Here is a 17,626-nt window from a genome sequence, read left to right as displayed (position 1 = left end):
CTTTAGTAAACCACACCATTCAATCACAGCAGGATACTTCTCTGCCATGGGAGCACTAACATATGTATTAAGGTGCATTTGTTTACCTGTTTGTGGACCTTTGTAAGCTGTTCCAGGTTGTTCTCCAGAAAGGAGATCTTCTGTTTCTGAGCAGCACTGCCCCCTGTATCATCTGAGTCCATCTCAGCGCTCTGCAGAAAACATACATTATTACAGAACATTTACTTTTATTACACTTGTCATTCGCTCTGCATTTACGACACACACACACACTCACATTTTCAGTGAAAGGCACCATTAAAGCCAAGTTTGAGTTAAATAACCATTGAGAAACAGTAATTAACATACCTAATTGTACTTTTCACAGACCCATACACTTTCAATGTGGAATTGTGGTATGAAAACAACAAGCGTAGAAGAAAAAAAATCATATTTGTGATGCAACAGAGCTGATAAGAGACGGGGTATGACTTAAAGGAGAAATCTGCATTTTAAACAATAAAAGCATAACCAGCCACTGTTTTGTTAAAAAGCAAAGGATAGGGCTGGAGAAATGGAACCACTCAAATTCATAGACCACGCTATGGATACAAGGACTGACCGTCCTTGATATCAAAATTATACTTCTAACCATGTGGAGGCTATACTGTGGTTGTTCACTGGGGGGGTGCAGCTCTCCCTCTTCAAGTTAAAAGCTTGTAAAAAGCAAACACTGTTGTACCTTCTTGACTCTGGTTGCCAGGTCCTGAACAAACAGTTTTCTGAGGTTGTGGAGTGTCTGGAGCTCCTTAGCCACAGTCTCCTCCAGTCCCTTCAGATCTTGTCTGGCCTGCTCTCTCCTGTCCTGCATCACCCTGTAAAACACACACACAGATCAGTGATTCTGCATTGCCACATCACAGCTTTTCATATGCTTGCAGACATTGGTGATTAGTTTATTCTAATTTATCAGGGCTAATCATTTAAGAACAAATGATAGTGTGTGAATATAGATGATGTATGTACGATGGCAACTGGGTAAGGCATCTGGATGGGTGGTTACGTACGTGAGCTCGTGCAGCTTGCGGCTCTTGTCCTGGTCGGTGGATTTGAGTTTCTCGTGCTCCACCCGCAGACGCTCCTGTTCCAGCATGATCTTCTGGTTCAGACTGGAGAGAGAGAGAGAGAGAGAGCGACAAATAGAGATAGTGAGACAGAGCCAGCAACTAACTAACAAATAGTTGTTGCATATGTCGTGCGTGTGATGGGCCTCATGGAATTGTGTGTCTGTCTGCGCATGCGTGCGCTGAGTGTGTGTGTTATGTGTTCCCATACTCCTGGAGCTCAGTGATGAGTTTCTCCTTGTTGTCCAGCTCATCTCTCAGGCTGCTGATCTGTTTCTGATGGGCCTCGCGGTGAGACTGGATCTGATGCTCAACCGCCTCCTAGCAACAAACACATACAACTAGTTACCAACAAATACATTAGAAAGGAGTACCAACACAAAATATGGTATTTTAAGCAGAAACATTTATAGATGTCAACGTTAACAAAAGATATATATTGAGTGTATTTGGCACATACAGGAAATCAAACATACAATAATGGAGAATATTTTACACAAATATACAAATGATCACCAACACAAAACAGTTATATAATCGAAAAGAATAGCCTGTCCAGAGAAATCCACTGTTGGTCATACCTTGACTTCGGTGGCAGTTTGGACCTCATTTTCCTTCTCCATAGCCTGAACTTTCTCTGCAAGGGGAGAAACATGAGATGGGTGTCAGCCACCTTTTCACCAGTAGATGGTGGAAGACTGTTGAAAAGCTAGGTGTCAAATGTGTCCATGGTTTTGTAGAAATAACATCTCAAAATACACATTTCAATAAGGAATGTGTGATGTGCCTTGTTGGGGAAAGGTCTTCGAAGCAAATGAGGGATGGGATCTTCCTGTTTGAATAGGATAAATAAAAAATGTTGTAGTCACCCTGAGCGCTGATCTTGACTAGTTCCTCATTCAAAGAGTCTACGTTCTCCTCCAGCTGTCTTTTCTTCTGCTCCACGTTCTGAAGGTACTCTGTCAGGGACTTGATCTTAGCCTCGTGCTGAGGGGGAATTAAAATGGAGCAAAGCATTGAACCAGGGTTGGAGTCGATTCCATTGAATTCAAGTAATAAACTGTAATCCGGATCACAATGTTCCTCATTGCTTTTAATTCACTGAATTGAAATAAAAATCGACCAAGAGAAGTGACTACATTTTGATTTGAACGACAGCCACCCCATGACACCTTCTCTCAAGCCCTCTATCCCAGGTGACGATGCTTACCTGCGAGATGCGAAGCTGACAGGAGGCCAGCTCCTTCTCGTTCTCGTCCATCTTCTCGTTGCTCTCGGCCTGAGTGCTCTCCAGCTGCTTGCTGCGTTTCACCATGGTCTTCACCTCTGACTTCATCTTACTGATGTACAGACGTGCCACCGTAAACTCCTCGTCTATCAGACCACTGCCCTCTTGTTGCTGGAGAAGGGGGGGGGGGGGGGTTGTAAAGGCACAAATGTAAGACTCAAATGTCATTGCGCAAAAGCAAAAGACATGCATCAGATATAGTGTACCCAGAGCATAGTTAAGGATGAAGTTACTAATGTTTGGGATGAGGTTAATTGGTACATACAGTACACGAGCCACAAACTTCCACTCTTCAGGATTCCCCAAAAAGTACCCCAATACTGGGCTTCCCTTCCACAATTGGCTGGCATGGCGAGGAATGATGCTACCTTGATGTCATTGCTGCCCACAGCGATGCCGATCTCAGCCAGATCTTTGAGCAGCGATGACATCATCTCAGTGACCCTCTTCTTCTGGTGGTTGGTCATCTCCTTCAGCTTCTGCAGCTCAGAGTCGATGGACACCAGGATACTCTGAAGACGACAACAAAGGACAGGTTCAGTTCCAGACACTTTTGGTTTTCATCCTCCCTTTCTAATCCTGGACTGAATTACACCTGGAACACTAGCTGAGTGAACAGCAAATCAGTGAAAACCAGCAGGCTTTCTTACATAGTGTCAGTAGTTGGCATAAGTACATCATAGGATTTTACATTCCTAAAGTCTCTTGGTGAGTTTAGATTATGAATGACTTGTTCTCCTCTCGCCAATTTCTGGTTGAAGGTAGAGAGGAAGGCAAGACATTTTAAAAAAGGTAGACCTATTGGAAAATGGCTTCCTTCTCACCGATTTCTGGTTAAGCTCCTCGCTGAGAGCCTCAAACTCCTTAGTCTTGTCCTCCACCTCCTGGCTTTTCTGGTCATAGTTAACAGCCAGCTCCTCCAGGGCCTGCAGCACCTCCTTCACCTCCTCCTTAGACGCCTCATTTTCGGACTGCAGACGGTTCAGCTCTACCTGCAGGTTGTCGTGGTCGCGACGTGATGAGGCCAGCAGCTGGAGAAGGAACACAAATTCAAAGACAGAGCTATGGATACAAGGACTGACCATTCAAGAATATGTATAGTTCTAACAACGTAATTATTCACCTTCACATTGTTTACAAACAAAGGAATAAAAAAATAAGAAAAACTTAGTTTGGGTTCTGATGGGGTAAGAGTCAAACTAAGCATGTATAAATTATATTTTTCAAGGTGTAGCAACTGAATGGATAGATGTATCCCAGGACACCTCTTCGCTCATCTCCATCTTATCTATGTGAGCTAGCTAGCCAAAACCCTGAGTGTTGGCGATGAACCTCATACTAGTCTCTAAGGATCTGAATCACAACATCACAGTGGATGAGTCCTAAATGGTACCCTATTCCCCAAATAATGCACTACTTCGGACCTATGAGCCCTATGGGCCCACAGGAGGTAGGTGGCACCTTAATCAGGGAGGACGGGCTCATGGTAATGGTTGGAGCAGAATGGGTGGAATGATATCAAATACGCCAAACAAATGGTTTCCGGACAACTGTGTGATCATGCTCGCCGTAGACGATGTGTGCAAGCCCTTTAAACAGGTCAACCTTCACAAGGCCAGACGAATTACCAGGACGTGTGATCCGAACAAGCGCGGACCAACTGGCAAGTGTGGTCGGTGACATTCTCAACCTCTCCCTGATTGAGTCTGTAACACCTCCATGTTTCAAGCAGACCACCATAGTCTGTGCCCAAGAAAGCGAAGGTAACTTGCTTAAATGATTACCGCCTCGTAGCACTCACGTCAGTAGCCATGAAGTGCTTGAAATGTTGGTCATGACTCACATCAACATCATTATCCCGGAAACCCTAGACCCACTCTAATTCACATACCACCCCAACATATCCACAGATGATGCAATCACACTCCACACTGCCCTTTCCCACCTGGACAAACACCTTGGTTAGAATGCTGTACATTGACAACAGCTCAGAGTTCAAAACCATAGTGCCCACAAAGCTCATCACTAAGCTAAGGACCCTGGGACTAAACACATCCCTCTGCAACTGGATCCTGGACTTCCTGATGGGCAGCCCTTTCAAGGGTGTGTGCTTAGTCCACTCCTGTACTCCATGTTCACCCACGACTGCATGGGCAAGCACAACTCCAAAACCATCATTAAGTTTGCTCTCGACAACAGTGGTAGGCCTGATCACCGAAAACGATGAGACCTGGCAGTGTGAGCAAGACAAAGAAGTTGATCGTGGACTACAGGAAAAGGAGGGACGAACAGGCCCCCATTAATATTGACGGTATGTAGTGGAGCAGGTCGAAAGTTTTAAAGTTCTCTGTGCCCAAATCACCAACAAACTATCATGGTCCAAACACATCAAGATAGTTGTGAAAAGGGCAGGGCAGGGCAGGGCAAACCCCCCCCCAATATTTGGCATGGGTCCTCAGATCCTCAAAAGCTTCTACAGCTGCACCACCGAGGGCATCCTGAACGGTAGCATCACTGCCTGCTATGGCAACTGCTCGGCATGAGACCAATATGCACTATAAAGTGTAATGCGTACGGCGTAGTACATCACTGGGGCCAGGCTTCCTGCCATCCAGGACCAACAGTTGAAGTCGGAAGTTTTACATACACCTAGGTCATTAAAACTCGTTTTCAACCACTCCACAAATTTCTTGTTAACAAACTATAGTTTTGGCAAGTCGGTTAGGACTTCTACTTTGTGTATGACATGAGTCATTTTTCCAACAATTGTTTACAGACAGATTATTTCACTTATACTTCACTGTATCACAATTCCAGTGTGTCAGAAGTTTACATACGGTAAGTTGACTGTGCCTTTAAACAGCTTTGAAAATTCCAGAAAATGATGTCATGGCTTTAGAAGCTTCTGACAGGCTAATTGACATCATTTGAGCCAATTGGAGGTGTACCTGTGGATGCATTTCAAGGCCTACCTTCAAACTTCGTGCCTCTTTGCTTAACATCATGGGAAAATCAAAAGAAATCAGCAAAGACTTGAGCGGAAAAAAATGGTAGAACTCCACAAGTCTGGTTCATCCTTCATCCAAATGCCTGAAGGCACCACGTTCATATGTACAAACAATAGTATGCAAGTATAAACACCATGGGACCACACAGCCGTCATACCGCTCAGGAAGGAGACCCGTTCTGTCTCCTAGAGATGAACATACTTTGGTGTGAAAAGTGCAAATCAATCCCAGAACAGCAAAGGTGCTGGAGGAAACAGGTACAAAAGTATCTATATCCACAGTAAAACGAGTCCTATAATCGACATAACCTGAGAGGCTGCTCAGCAAGGAAGTAGCCACTGCTCCAAAACCGCCATAAAAAAGCCAGACTACGGTTTGCAACTGCACATGGGGATGGAGAAATGTCCTCTGGTCTGATGAAACAAAAATAGAACTGTTTGGCCATAATGACCATTGTTATGTTTGGAGGAAAAAGGGGGAGGCTTGAAAGCCGAAGAATACCATCCCAACCGTGAAGCATGGGAGTGGCAGCATCATGTTGTGAGGGTGCTTTGCTGCAGGAGGGACTGGTGCACTTCACAAAATAGATGGCATCATGAGGTAGGAAAATTATGTGGATATATCTCAAGACATCAGTCAGGAAGTTAAAGCTTGGTCGCAAATGGGTCCTCCAAATGGACAATGACCCAAAGCATGACAAAATGACTTAAGGACAACAAAGTCAAGGTATTAGAGTGGCCATCACAAAGCCCCGACGTCAATCCTATGGAAAATTTGTGGGCAGAACTGAAAAGGCGTGTGTGAGCAAGGAGGCCTACAAACCGGACTCCATTACACCAGCTCTGTATGGAGGAATGGGCCAAAATTCACCCAACTTATTGTGGGAAGCTTGTGGAAGGCTACCGGAAACATTTGACCCAAATTACACAATTTAAAGGCAATGCTACCAAATACTATTTGAGTGTATGTAAACTTCTGACCCACTGGGAATTTGATGAAAGAAATGAAAGCTGAAATATATCACTATATTATTCTGACATTTCACATTCTTAAAATAAAGTGGTGATCCTAACTGACCTAAGACGGGACATTTTTACAAGGATTAAATGTCAGGAATAGTGAAAAACTGAGTTTAAATGTATTTGGCTTCCGACTTCAACTGTATATACTAGGGAGTGTCAGAGGAAGTCCCCCAAAAAATTGTCTTAGACTCCAGTCACCCAAGTCATAGACCGTTCTCTCTGCTACCGCACGGCAAGCTGTGCCGGAGCGCCAAGTCTAGGTCCAAAAGGCTCCTTAACAGCTTCTACACCCAAGCCATAAGACTGCTGAACAATTAATAATACCTTGACTAACACATTGAATTTGTACTGGTATATAAACTTATTATTATTTTATTTGGTTACTTTTTATTACATGTTTTACTTTAGTTTACTTAGTAAATATTTTAACTTTATTTACTGTAGTGCATTCTTGGTTAAGGGCTTGTAAGTAAGCATTTCACTGCAAGGTCTACACCTGTTGTATTCGGCGCATGTTACAAATAACATTTGATTTGTTTGAGTCCATTTATTCTGGCCATTAATATGAGCCATCCTCCCCTCAGCAGCCTCCTGTGCTATGGGTCCTGGTCAAAAGTAGTGCACCATTTGGGACACATTCACTATCTGATTTAAATCTGTACCTTTGAAGAAGAGAACTACAGGCTGACCAACTTATCACAGCCTCTCTTTAGTCTGATGAGGAAGTTCATTAAACTTTCACCAGCGTAAAACTAAAGTGGGCGCATCAGGTCAGGGTTACAGGACAAATCAGTAGTATGCAAACATAATCAAATATCCCCACTTTGCCTAGGTAATTGATTGATACGGTTTCTTCTCTGGCTAAGTCTAATGAGGGGGGAAAGGTGAAGCTCTCGCTTGTTAAAAGCTAACCTGCGATTGTGTTCAGTAGGGAGAAAACTTTTGAAACAGGTAGGTGGGAGGTACTTTCAATTGCAGAACATTATGCTATTTTGTGCCCTACTGAACAAGAGCCACACCTGTTATTAATTCCCTACTCAGAATATTCATCTGTAATTAAAATCCAGCCTACCGAAAGCTGAGATGAGAGTGTTAGATTCTACCCAGGCTGAGTGGTGCCTCTTTAACCCTGCTGTGTCCCGGGCTAACCGTCAGCTAACAGTCTGAACCCTCAGACGGGCCTGTACAGGCAGACTGATGGCATTGTTAACAGAGCAGGAGGGCTGGAGGGACGCGGCGTGCGTATATGCGTTTGTGGTAGCAAGGGGTCTCACCTCTTCCTGGTCCAGCATCTGCTGCTTTAGTTTCTCTGCCAGCTGGCTCTGCTGGTTGATCTCATCATCCTGATGGAGAGAAGAGAGAGAGGGGGGGAGTGTTAATACCAAAGTGTTCTCATCTCAAATCATCAGCAAAACATATTTTAAAGGTAGACTCAGCATTATGGCGTTGCCACGAGCAGGACCACAGATATTGCAACGAGCACAATGAAAGACTTCGCTCTCACACAGTATCTGCGCATGTGCACAGGTTCGCTTATCGCTGCTACAACGTAGTAGCTACGGGAACAAAACAGCAGAGAAGTTGAGCCTTGCACTTCAACGATCTTAGTTCCTGCGGAAATTGTGCATCTACGTCATCGCACTGAATCTACCATTAAATGACTACCTCATGGAAATCTTTCTGGCACCTCAGTGTACAAGGTCACTGTCTAGATCGAATCTAGCAAGTTTCCATGTGGCTCTGCTACCTCACCTTATCATCCAGCTGCTTGTAGAGTTTAGACAGCTCAGCCTCACACTTCTCCTTCTCTGCGTCGGTCAGTTTAACCCCTGGAATGTTGGGTGAGGGGGCCATCTTCTCATTGTTCACCACGTTGTCTAGAGCCTGGACCTCAGCGTTAGCCTTCTCCTTGTCAAACTGCTCCTCCACCGGCACACTCTCACCTATAGGGGTAGCACAGAGGGAGGGAAAGAGGAAGGGAGGGAGCCATGGAGAGAAGGATGGAGACAGACAGGGTTAGAAACAAAAGTAAGATTCTGTGGTATCTACGCAACATGTAGACTATTTCCTGGTTTGTCGTCATTAGTGCACACCGTAGCAAACTATTTTGCAATGGAAACAGTTTACTCTAAACACGGTTTACATTGCAGAACTTTTGCTACGGTGTGCAGTACACTAATGAATTACAACCCTGTTCAATCCTAAAATACAGACATGAGCGTGATTCATGGAATTATCAGTAATCTTTGAACACTAACTAAATATTGATTTATGGTTTCCATATTGTTCTCTCATACCATTTCTCCAGCGGTTGAGTTCGTTCTCCAGCCAGGTGACGGTGCCCCTCAGGGTTGTGTTCTTCACCTTCTCTCTTTCATACTTTTTCTTCCACTGTTCTGCCGTCAGCTCCACATTCAGACACACTGTGTTCTTAATGGTCTTAGCTCTGTCACACACATACACAACAGTTAACTTTCTGATGTCACAAAATAAAGTGTCACCTTTGAGAGTGGGTGTGGCACTGGCAACCACCCATAAAGCGGATTAGCTGACATCAAGAAAACAATACGGGCAATTCAAATGGGGCAGAAGTCCGTGTGTTATGATTCTGGATGGCCAGAAAGCTAGCAACAATGACAAGAAGCTGCCATGTGGGGAATCGTAGGTGGCTTGTTTCAGCTAGTTTTGTCTTGTTCTTGAAACCATTTCTGATGTTATATCTACTCTAATATGGCTAAAATTCACTGTAATTATGTATTTGAGAGACAAGTGCCCATTATGCCAATGTATTTATGTTTTCAATAAAAACTGTGGACAAAATAGTTTATATTTCAACAATCCAAGCCAACCCCATCTGTTTTACCCCATAGTTGCACACGCATCGGTTTTGTTGCCAAAACAACCAACCCTCCTATAAAGCATAAACTGTGTAGACTGTAGCATATTCTGACCATAACAGCCATTGCTAACAATGTACCAACATTCAATTGCCATTTACAAAACTTACAACCCAATGGTGGTTCTTGGTCATATACAGCAGTGGTTCTCAATCTGGGGTTACAAGTACCCCTGGAGGTATGAGGACTATTCAAAAAGGATTATTGGGAAGATTAATAAAATGTTGGCTAAACATAGGTCTAGTAGTTGCAATCGGTTAAGGGGTACAGAGCTAAAAGGTGATTGGGGATGACCCGGGGGTTGAGAAAACCCACTAATATATAGTTAAGTACAGGGGCTGAGACGGGTTGTGGGTCGTTTACAGTCCAGGGGCGGAGAGTGTCCTGTACGTACCGCTGTCCGAACATCAGTGTGGACTTTGTCTCAGCCTCGTTGTAGGCGGAGGGTGAGGCACAGATGACCATGGTGGTCCTACAGTTGCCACCCAGAGAGTCCTGCAGGATACGGGTCATCTTACTGTCTCTGTAAGGGACATAGGTCTGGAGAAAGGAGGGGAGAGGGACTTGAGCTTCAATCTAAAAACACTCATCACTTTGTTCCGGAGAATAATACTGAAAACCTGGGCTGAACTCTGTAATAAAAGAGTAAATTGTACCATGTACAGGTACTGAAAATCTAGATTACAAGGGTTTAGACATATGCATGTATGACTTGTGCATGAGACACTCCTTTGATTCCTCCCATATTTTATCATTCGTTCCTAACTTGAAAATATCCTCATTAGAAAAATATGCTGATATTCTCTCTTTTGTTAGAACAGCTGTTTGTTGACACTTCGTCACAAATGACACCCTATTCCCCATATAGTGTACTACTTTTGACCAGAGTTTGGTTAAGAAGAAATTGACTATTTAGGGAATAGGGTGTCATTTACAGTCATTCTCCCCAGCCCAGAGGGAGCAGAGTGGTATTATGTTATCTCACCGAGCCTTCGGCAAGGGCAGAGATGACGTTGCCCAGCGCAGACAGGGATTTGTTGATGTTTTTAGCTTCTTCCAGCACCGCTCCCTCAGCTCCAGTTTTACCCACCTAGACACACAATTTTTAAGAGATCACAATCCAACACACAAGCCCTCATGACAACACTGGTACAAGACTATCACAGGGCATTACATCACCCAAAATTCTAAGAAACAGCATCTGTCCCAAATGGCACCCTATTCTTGATTTAGTGCACTATTCTTATGAAAATGTAGTGCATTATATAGGAAAAAGGGAGCCATTTGGTTGGGTTCCATATCGAACTCAGAAATCTTAAAGATAAAGAACACTACAAATATTAATTTGAAACAAAAAAAGATAATGAAAAAGGGAAATGAAGCATGTGAAAGGCTTTGCTTGAGTTTAGTCCTATCCTTTGGATTATGATCAGATTACTGCTGTTGTCGTGTGAGTAAGGAGTAACAACATATATGTGCTAAATAGGGTTGAATGGCAGGTACCTGGTTATCGAGATTTACTGCCCAACACACTTTTCCAGGACAAATAACTGCGAGACACCAGTAAATAATAAATGTATATATAAACTGTATATCTGTATATTACTGTATATAAACAGCATGACGTGAAATGGAACTTAAATGATATGCTATGACTAAATCTTGCCAACAGTCTTCTTTTCTTGCAGTCTTCTCTCGGCATGATCAATAATCAACGCTCATGCGGGGAGTTTCTCCCATTCTTCTCTGCAGTTCCTCTAAAGGGGCGGCAGGGTAGCCTAGTGGTTAGAGTGTTGGACCAGTAACCAGAAGGTTGCAAGTTCAAACCCCCGAGCTGACAAGGTACGAATCTGTCGTTCTGCCCCTGAACAGGTAGTTAACCCACTGTTCCTAGGCCGTCATTGGAAATAAGAATTTGTTCTTAACTGACTTGCCTAACGGTAAAATAAAAAAATTAAATTAAATAAAAAAAAGCTCTGTCAGGTTGGATGGGGAGGGTCGCTGCACAGCGAATTTTCAAGTCTCTCCAGAGATGTTTGATGGGGTTCAAGTCCAGGACCTGGCTGGGCCACTCAAGGACATTCAGAGACATGTCCCGAAGCTACTCCTGCATTATCTTGACTGTGTGCTTAGGGTTGTTGTCCTGTTGGATGTTGTTGTCCTGTCCCCAGTCTAAGGGCCTGAGCACTCCGGAGCAGGCTTTCATCAAGGATCTCTGTACTTTGCTCTGTTCATCTTTCCTTCGATACTGACTAGTCATCAGGTCCCTGCCACTGAAAAACATCCCCACAGCATGATGCTGCCACCACGCTTCTCCAGACGTGACGAATCTTGTTTCTTAGAGTCCTTTAGGTGCCTTTTGGCAAACTCCAAGGAGGCTGTCATGTTCCTTTTACTGAGTAGTGTATTCCGTCTAGACACTATAACATAACGCCATGATTGGTAGAGTGCTGCAGAGACGGTTGTCTTTCTGGAAGTTTCTCAAATCTCCACAGAGAAATTCTGGAGCTCTGTCAGAGTGACCATCGGGTTCTTGGTCACCTCCCTGACCAAGGCCCTTCTCCCCGATTGCTCAGTTTGGCCAGGCAGCCAGCTCTATGAAGAGTCTTGATGGTTCCAAACATAGTCCATTTAAGAACGATGGAAGCCACTGTTCTTGGGGACCTTCAACGCTGCAGAAGTGTGTTGGTACCCTTCCCCAGATCTGTGCCTCCTGTCTCAGAGCTCTAGGAACAATTCATTCAACCTCATGGCTTGGTTTTTGCTCTGACATGCACTGTCAACTGTGGAACCTTAAATATATATACACACACAGGTGTGCGCCTTTCCAAATCCTGTCCAATCAATTGAATATACCACAGGTGGTCTCCAATCAAGTTGTAGAAACATCAAGAATGATCAATGGAAACAGGATGCACCAGAGATCAATTTCGAGTGTCATAGCAAAGGGTCTGAATACTTATATAAATAAAGGTATTTCATTTTTCATTCAGTATAAATTTACACACTTTTTTTTCGCTTTGTCAGTATGAGGTAGTGTGTAGATTGATGAGGGAAAAAACAATTGATTCAATTTTAGAATAAGGCTGTAAAGTAACAAAGTGTGGATAAAGTCAAGGGGTCTGAATACTTTCCAAACTCTCCGGTAAAACAACTTATTTTCAAGATGAAACATTTGTAAAATACCGGGAAAATATTTAGCCGTTTCCGAGCCAGAACTGCTCATAGAACAGGATCTGATCTCCTATTTCTGTACTGTGAGGCAGGCAGCTTGAGATACTATCCATTTGTGGCAGACTAGCTAGTTATGACCAAATGTTCAGATCAATAGCTGCCTGCTAGGCCATATCTACAGTAGGAGAAAGCAGGCATTGTGCAAAAGTGAATGTGTTGAACTTGAACACCAAGATGGAGACAAAGGGAGGAACCAGAGGAAAAGTATACGGAGGAAGAAAAGGCTTATGCTCCATCCCCATTTTCCACAAGTGTACACCTGCACTCTCCTCGTCATGCATTTAAAAGGATTGGTATAAGCACTGGCTGGACTGAGTTACCACCATTGTAAAAATCCATGCCCGGATTGGGCAATTGCACACTTCTGGAAAATGGTGAATCAACAAAACGCAGACACAGAAAGACAGAAAGGATGGAGACATACTTTTTCGCTACCGGCCAGATCGACAAGGTAGAGCTTGCCGCTGAGTTTCTGCTCTGTAGCAGTGTTCTCCTGCTTCACGTTGATCTGGAAGATACTGTGACTTCTGGAGCTGTGCTCATTCATGTCTATAAAAACACATACGTTAACACAATATAACAAATATATTGCTAACAGAAACAAAGAACTTGATGGCCATGATTCTGTGAGGAATCTAATGAATTAATGCGTATTTATAAAAGTCTACATTAAGAACATCTTTGATTGCTAGCATCATTGTCATAATATTTCACTTTCAGTTGAAAGGACTGCTCAGTAATGTTTTATTTTCTAGAGAAAACTAGCTTAGTACAAGTACTACTGTGTATATTAACTTGTGTCTACAGATTTTCATGATTCCTGGTCAGAAAAACACCTGGTCCTAATTATGTAACGGATGTGTAATTGCATCCTAAATGGCACCCTGTTCACTAAATAGTGGATTACTTTTGACCACACCCCTATGGACCCTGGTCAAAAATAGTCACTATAAAGAGAAAAAGGTGTCATTTAGGACGTGGCTTGGTAGATCAGGAGATGCAGGCTGAGGATCATAATGAACCCATGAGTAGCAGGCGGGACTGAAACGGTCCCAGTGTTGGACTGACTCACTTGTGACGGCCACGTGTCGGTTGGATTTGCCCTCGTCAATAGTATCCATGACCTCCTCGGGGCTGCAAACAAAGCGCTCGGTACACCCCTGGGGACACAAGGAACCAAGGAACCACTGTGATTTAACATGGTAGACAAAGAGACGATTATGATGAAAAACTTAGATAACATTCACATTAAAGTCGCGGATAATCAGGAAGTTATATCGGTATTGTAAAGTGCTTTGACTTTCTCCAACCCACAAATAAGATGCATCCGAAGTAGTACTATTTCCTATATAAAGTGCACTACTTTTGACCAGCGTCCACAAATCCAGAAGTAGTGCACAACAAAGGGAATAGGGTATCATTTGAGACGCACACATCTACAGATGTCTTACCATTTCATCCACCTGACCAACCAACCGTTTCATGGATCCATCTATGGTACCATTTACCAGTGCATTCAGAAAGTATTCAGACCCCTTGACTTTTTCCACATTAGGTTACAGCCTTATTCTAAAATGGATAACATTAATTTATCCTCAATCCACACACACAATACCACAAAATAACAAAGTGACATGTTTAGACATTTTTGCAAATGTATAAAAAACAAAAATACATTATTTACATAACTATTCAGACCCTTTGCTATGAGACTCGAAATTGAGCTCCGGTGCATCCTGTTTCCATTGACTTTACTTCAGATGTTTCTACAACTTGGAGTCCACCTGTGGCAAATTCAATTCATTTTTGGAAAGGCAGGCACACACGTCTAGATATTGTTCCAGTTCATAGAGCAAAATCCAAGACACGTGATCGAAGGAATTGCCCGTAAAGCTCAGACAGGATTGTGTCGAGGCACAGATCTGGAGAAGGGTACCAAACAATAATGTCTGCAGTACTTTAGGTCCCCAAGTGGTCTTCATCATTATTAAAAGGAAATAAGTTAAGACATTTCCTAGAGATGGCCGCCCGGCCAAAATGCGCAATCGCGGGAGAAGGGCCTTGGTCACTCTGACAGAGCTCCAGACTTCCTATGTGGAGATAGTTGTCCTTCTGGAAGGTTCTCCCATCTCTGCAGCACTCCACCAAATCAGGCCTTTATGGTAGAGTGGCCAGATGGAAGCCACTCCTTAGTAAAAAAAAAAGGCACATGACAGCCGACTTGGAGTTTGCCAAAAGGCACCTAAAGACTCTTAAGACCATAAGAAACAAGATTGTCTGGTCAAATTAAATCAAGATAGAAAGCTTTTACCTGAATGCCAAGTGTCACGTCTGGAAGATACCTGGTACTATCCCTACGGTGAAGCATGGTTGTGGCAGCATCAGGCTGTGAGGATGTTTTTCAGCATTAGGGACTGGGAGACTGAGGTTGAAGCAAAGATGAATGAAGCAAAGTACAGAGAGATCCTTGACGAAAACCTGCTCAAGAGTGCTCAGGACCTCAGACAGGGGCAAAGGTTGACCTTCCAACAAGACAACGACCCTAAGAACACAGCCGAGACACCGCAGGAGTGGCTTCGGGACATGTCTCGAGTGGCCCAGCCAGAGCACGGACTTGAACCCGATCTAACATCCCTGGAGAGGCCTGAAAATAGCTGTGCAGCAACGCTCCACATCCAACCTGACAGAGCCTGAGAGGATCTGCAGAGAAGAATGGGAGAAACTCCCCAAATATAGGTGTGCCAAGCTTGTAGCATCATACCCAAGAAGACTCGAGGCAGGTAAATCGCTGCCAAATGTGCTTGAACAAAGTACTAAGCAAAGGGTTTGAAAACTTATGTAAATGTACAAAAAAATTCTAAATACCTGTTGTTTTTGCTCTGTCATTATGGATAGTGTGGAAGTAGATTGATGAGGGAACAAAACAATTTAATACATTTTAGAATAAGGCTGTAACGTAACAAAATGAGGAAAGTCAGGGGTCTGAATATTTTCCAAATGCATTGTTGATGTGTTTGGTTCACTTGACCATAAATAAGAGACTTACCTTGACATAGGGCACCCTGTTTTTATCCTCATGTACAGACAGGTTGTTCTTTGTTACTGCAGAGGGGGGAAAAACACATTTTATTATTATTACATTACTTATGATGTTGATCACAATATTAACAAGGAATCGTCAACAGGCAGGTTAAAAGCACAAAGCAGCCACTAAATATTTTATTATTTTCATCTGAATGCTGCAGGTTATAAGTACACTGTCAAGACAGAAACAACTCAATTGAAGTACAGTTGAAGTCGTAAGTTGAAATAAACTGAGGTTAAAAGTATTTGGCTAAGGTATATCACAATTCTTGACATTTAATCCTAGTAAAAATTCAATAAGTTTACATACACTCAATTAGCATTTGGTAGCATTGCCTTTAAATTGTTTAAATTGCTTGGGTCAAACATTTTGGTTAGCCTTCCACAAGCTTCCCGTAATAAGTTGGGTGAATTTTGACTCATTCTTCCTGACAGAGCTGGTGTAACCGAGTCAGGTTTGTAGGCCTCCTTGCTCTAACACAGTTTTTCAGTTCTGCCCACAAATTTTCTATAGGATTGACATCAGGGCTTTGTGATGGCCACTCCAATAGCTTGACTTTGTTGTCCTTATTAAGCCATTTTGCCACAACTTTGGAAGTATGCTTGGATCACTGTCCATTTGGAAGACCCGTTTGCGACCAAGCTTTAACTTCCTGACTGATGTCGCTTCAATATATCCACATAATTTTCCTGCCTCTTGATGCCATCTATTTTGTGAAGTGCACCAGTCCCTCCTGCAGCAAAGCACCCCCACAACATGATGCTGCCACCCCCGTGCTTCACGGTTGAGATGGTGTTCTTCGGCTTGCAAGCTTCCCCCTTCTTCCTCCAAACATAACGGTCATTAGGGCCAAACAGTTCTATTTGTTTCAACAGACCAGAGGACATTTCTCCAAAAAGTACGATCTTTGTCCCCATGTGCAGTTGCAAACAGTAGTCTGGCTTTTTTATGGCAGTTTTGGAGCAGTGGCTTCTTCCTTGCTGCGAGGCCTTTCAGGTTACCTCGATATAGGACTCGTTTTACTGTGGATAAAGATACTTTTGTACCCGTTTCCTCCACATCTTCACAGGGTCCTTTGCTGTTGTTCTGGGATTGATTTGCACTTTTCGCACCAAAGTACATTCATCTCTAGGAGACAGAACATGTGTACACAAAACTTGTGTACTATTGTTTGTACAGATGAACGTGGTACCTTCAGGCGTTTGGAAATTGCTCCCAAGAATAAACCAGACTTGGAGGTCTACCATTTGTTTTCGCTCAGGTCTTAGCTGATTTCTTTTGATTTTCCCATGATATCAAGCAAAGAGGCACTGCTTTTGAAGGTAGGCCTTGAAATACATCCACAGGTACACCTCCAATTCACTCAAATGATGTCAATTAGCTTATCAGAAGCTTCTAAAGCCATTACATCCTTATCTAGAATTTTCCAAGCTGTTTAAAAGGCACAGTCAACTTAGTGCATCTAAACTTCTGACCCACTAGAATTGTGAAACAGTGAAATAATCTGTAAACAATTGTTGGAAAAATTACCTGTGTCATGCACAAAGTAGATGTCCTAACAGACTTGCGAAAACTATAATTTGTTAATCCTCTTGGTGTTAGGGGGCAGTATTTTCGTTTTTGGGGAAAAAAACGTTCCCATTTTAAACGGGATATTTTGTCAAGAAAAGATGCTAGAATATACATATAATTGACTGCTTTGGATAGAAAACACTAACATTTCCAAAACTGTAAAGACATTGTCTGTGAGTATAACAGAACTGATGTTGCAGGCGAAAGCCTGAGAAAAATCCAATCCGGAAGTGCCCCAGGTTTTGAAAGCGCTGCGTTCCAATGACTCCCTATTCAGCTGTGAATGTACCATCAACGAGCTTACGCTTTCTACGTATTCCCCAAGGTGTCTACAGCATTGTGACGTTGTTTTACGCATTTCCGTTGAAGAATAGCCGTAGGCAGCCACATTGTGTAAGTGGTCACATGGTGGCTCCG

At 43.1% G+C, this 17,626-nt stretch overlaps 1 protein-coding gene across 1 annotated transcript in view; it reads right to left on the bottom strand.

The window, feature by feature from the left end:
- The window catches only part of LOC135517532 (kinesin-1 heavy chain), a 45,706-nt gene that overhangs the window by 4,412 nt on the left and 23,668 nt on the right, over positions 1-17,626 (bottom strand). Inside the window, exons 6-22 of the mRNA XM_064941925.1 lie at positions 15,599-15,654; positions 13,625-13,712; positions 12,977-13,101; positions 10,304-10,408; positions 9,713-9,858; positions 8,719-8,867; positions 8,174-8,364; positions 7,696-7,764; positions 3,216-3,422; positions 2,760-2,903; positions 2,314-2,502; positions 1,973-2,090; positions 1,685-1,740; positions 1,315-1,424; positions 1,047-1,148; positions 722-854; positions 87-191 (exon numbers count right to left, since the gene is read on the bottom strand). Coding sequence (XP_064797997.1) covers positions 87-191; positions 722-854; positions 1,047-1,148; positions 1,315-1,424; positions 1,685-1,740; positions 1,973-2,090; positions 2,314-2,502; positions 2,760-2,903; positions 3,216-3,422; positions 7,696-7,764; positions 8,174-8,364; positions 8,719-8,867; positions 9,713-9,858; positions 10,304-10,408; positions 12,977-13,101; positions 13,625-13,712; positions 15,599-15,654 — 2,093 coding nt within the window. The remainder of the gene's footprint in view (positions 1-86; positions 192-721; positions 855-1,046; positions 1,149-1,314; positions 1,425-1,684; positions 1,741-1,972; positions 2,091-2,313; positions 2,503-2,759; positions 2,904-3,215; positions 3,423-7,695; positions 7,765-8,173; positions 8,365-8,718; positions 8,868-9,712; positions 9,859-10,303; positions 10,409-12,976; positions 13,102-13,624; positions 13,713-15,598; positions 15,655-17,626) is intronic.

The sequence above is a fragment of the Oncorhynchus masou genome, chromosome 28 (genome assembly GCF_036934945.1).
Source record: "Oncorhynchus masou masou isolate Uvic2021 chromosome 28, UVic_Omas_1.1, whole genome shotgun sequence".
In the NCBI taxonomy this organism is placed as follows: Eukaryota; Metazoa; Chordata; class Actinopteri; order Salmoniformes; family Salmonidae; genus Oncorhynchus; species Oncorhynchus masou.
This window is presented reverse-complemented; position numbering and strand designations above follow the sequence as displayed.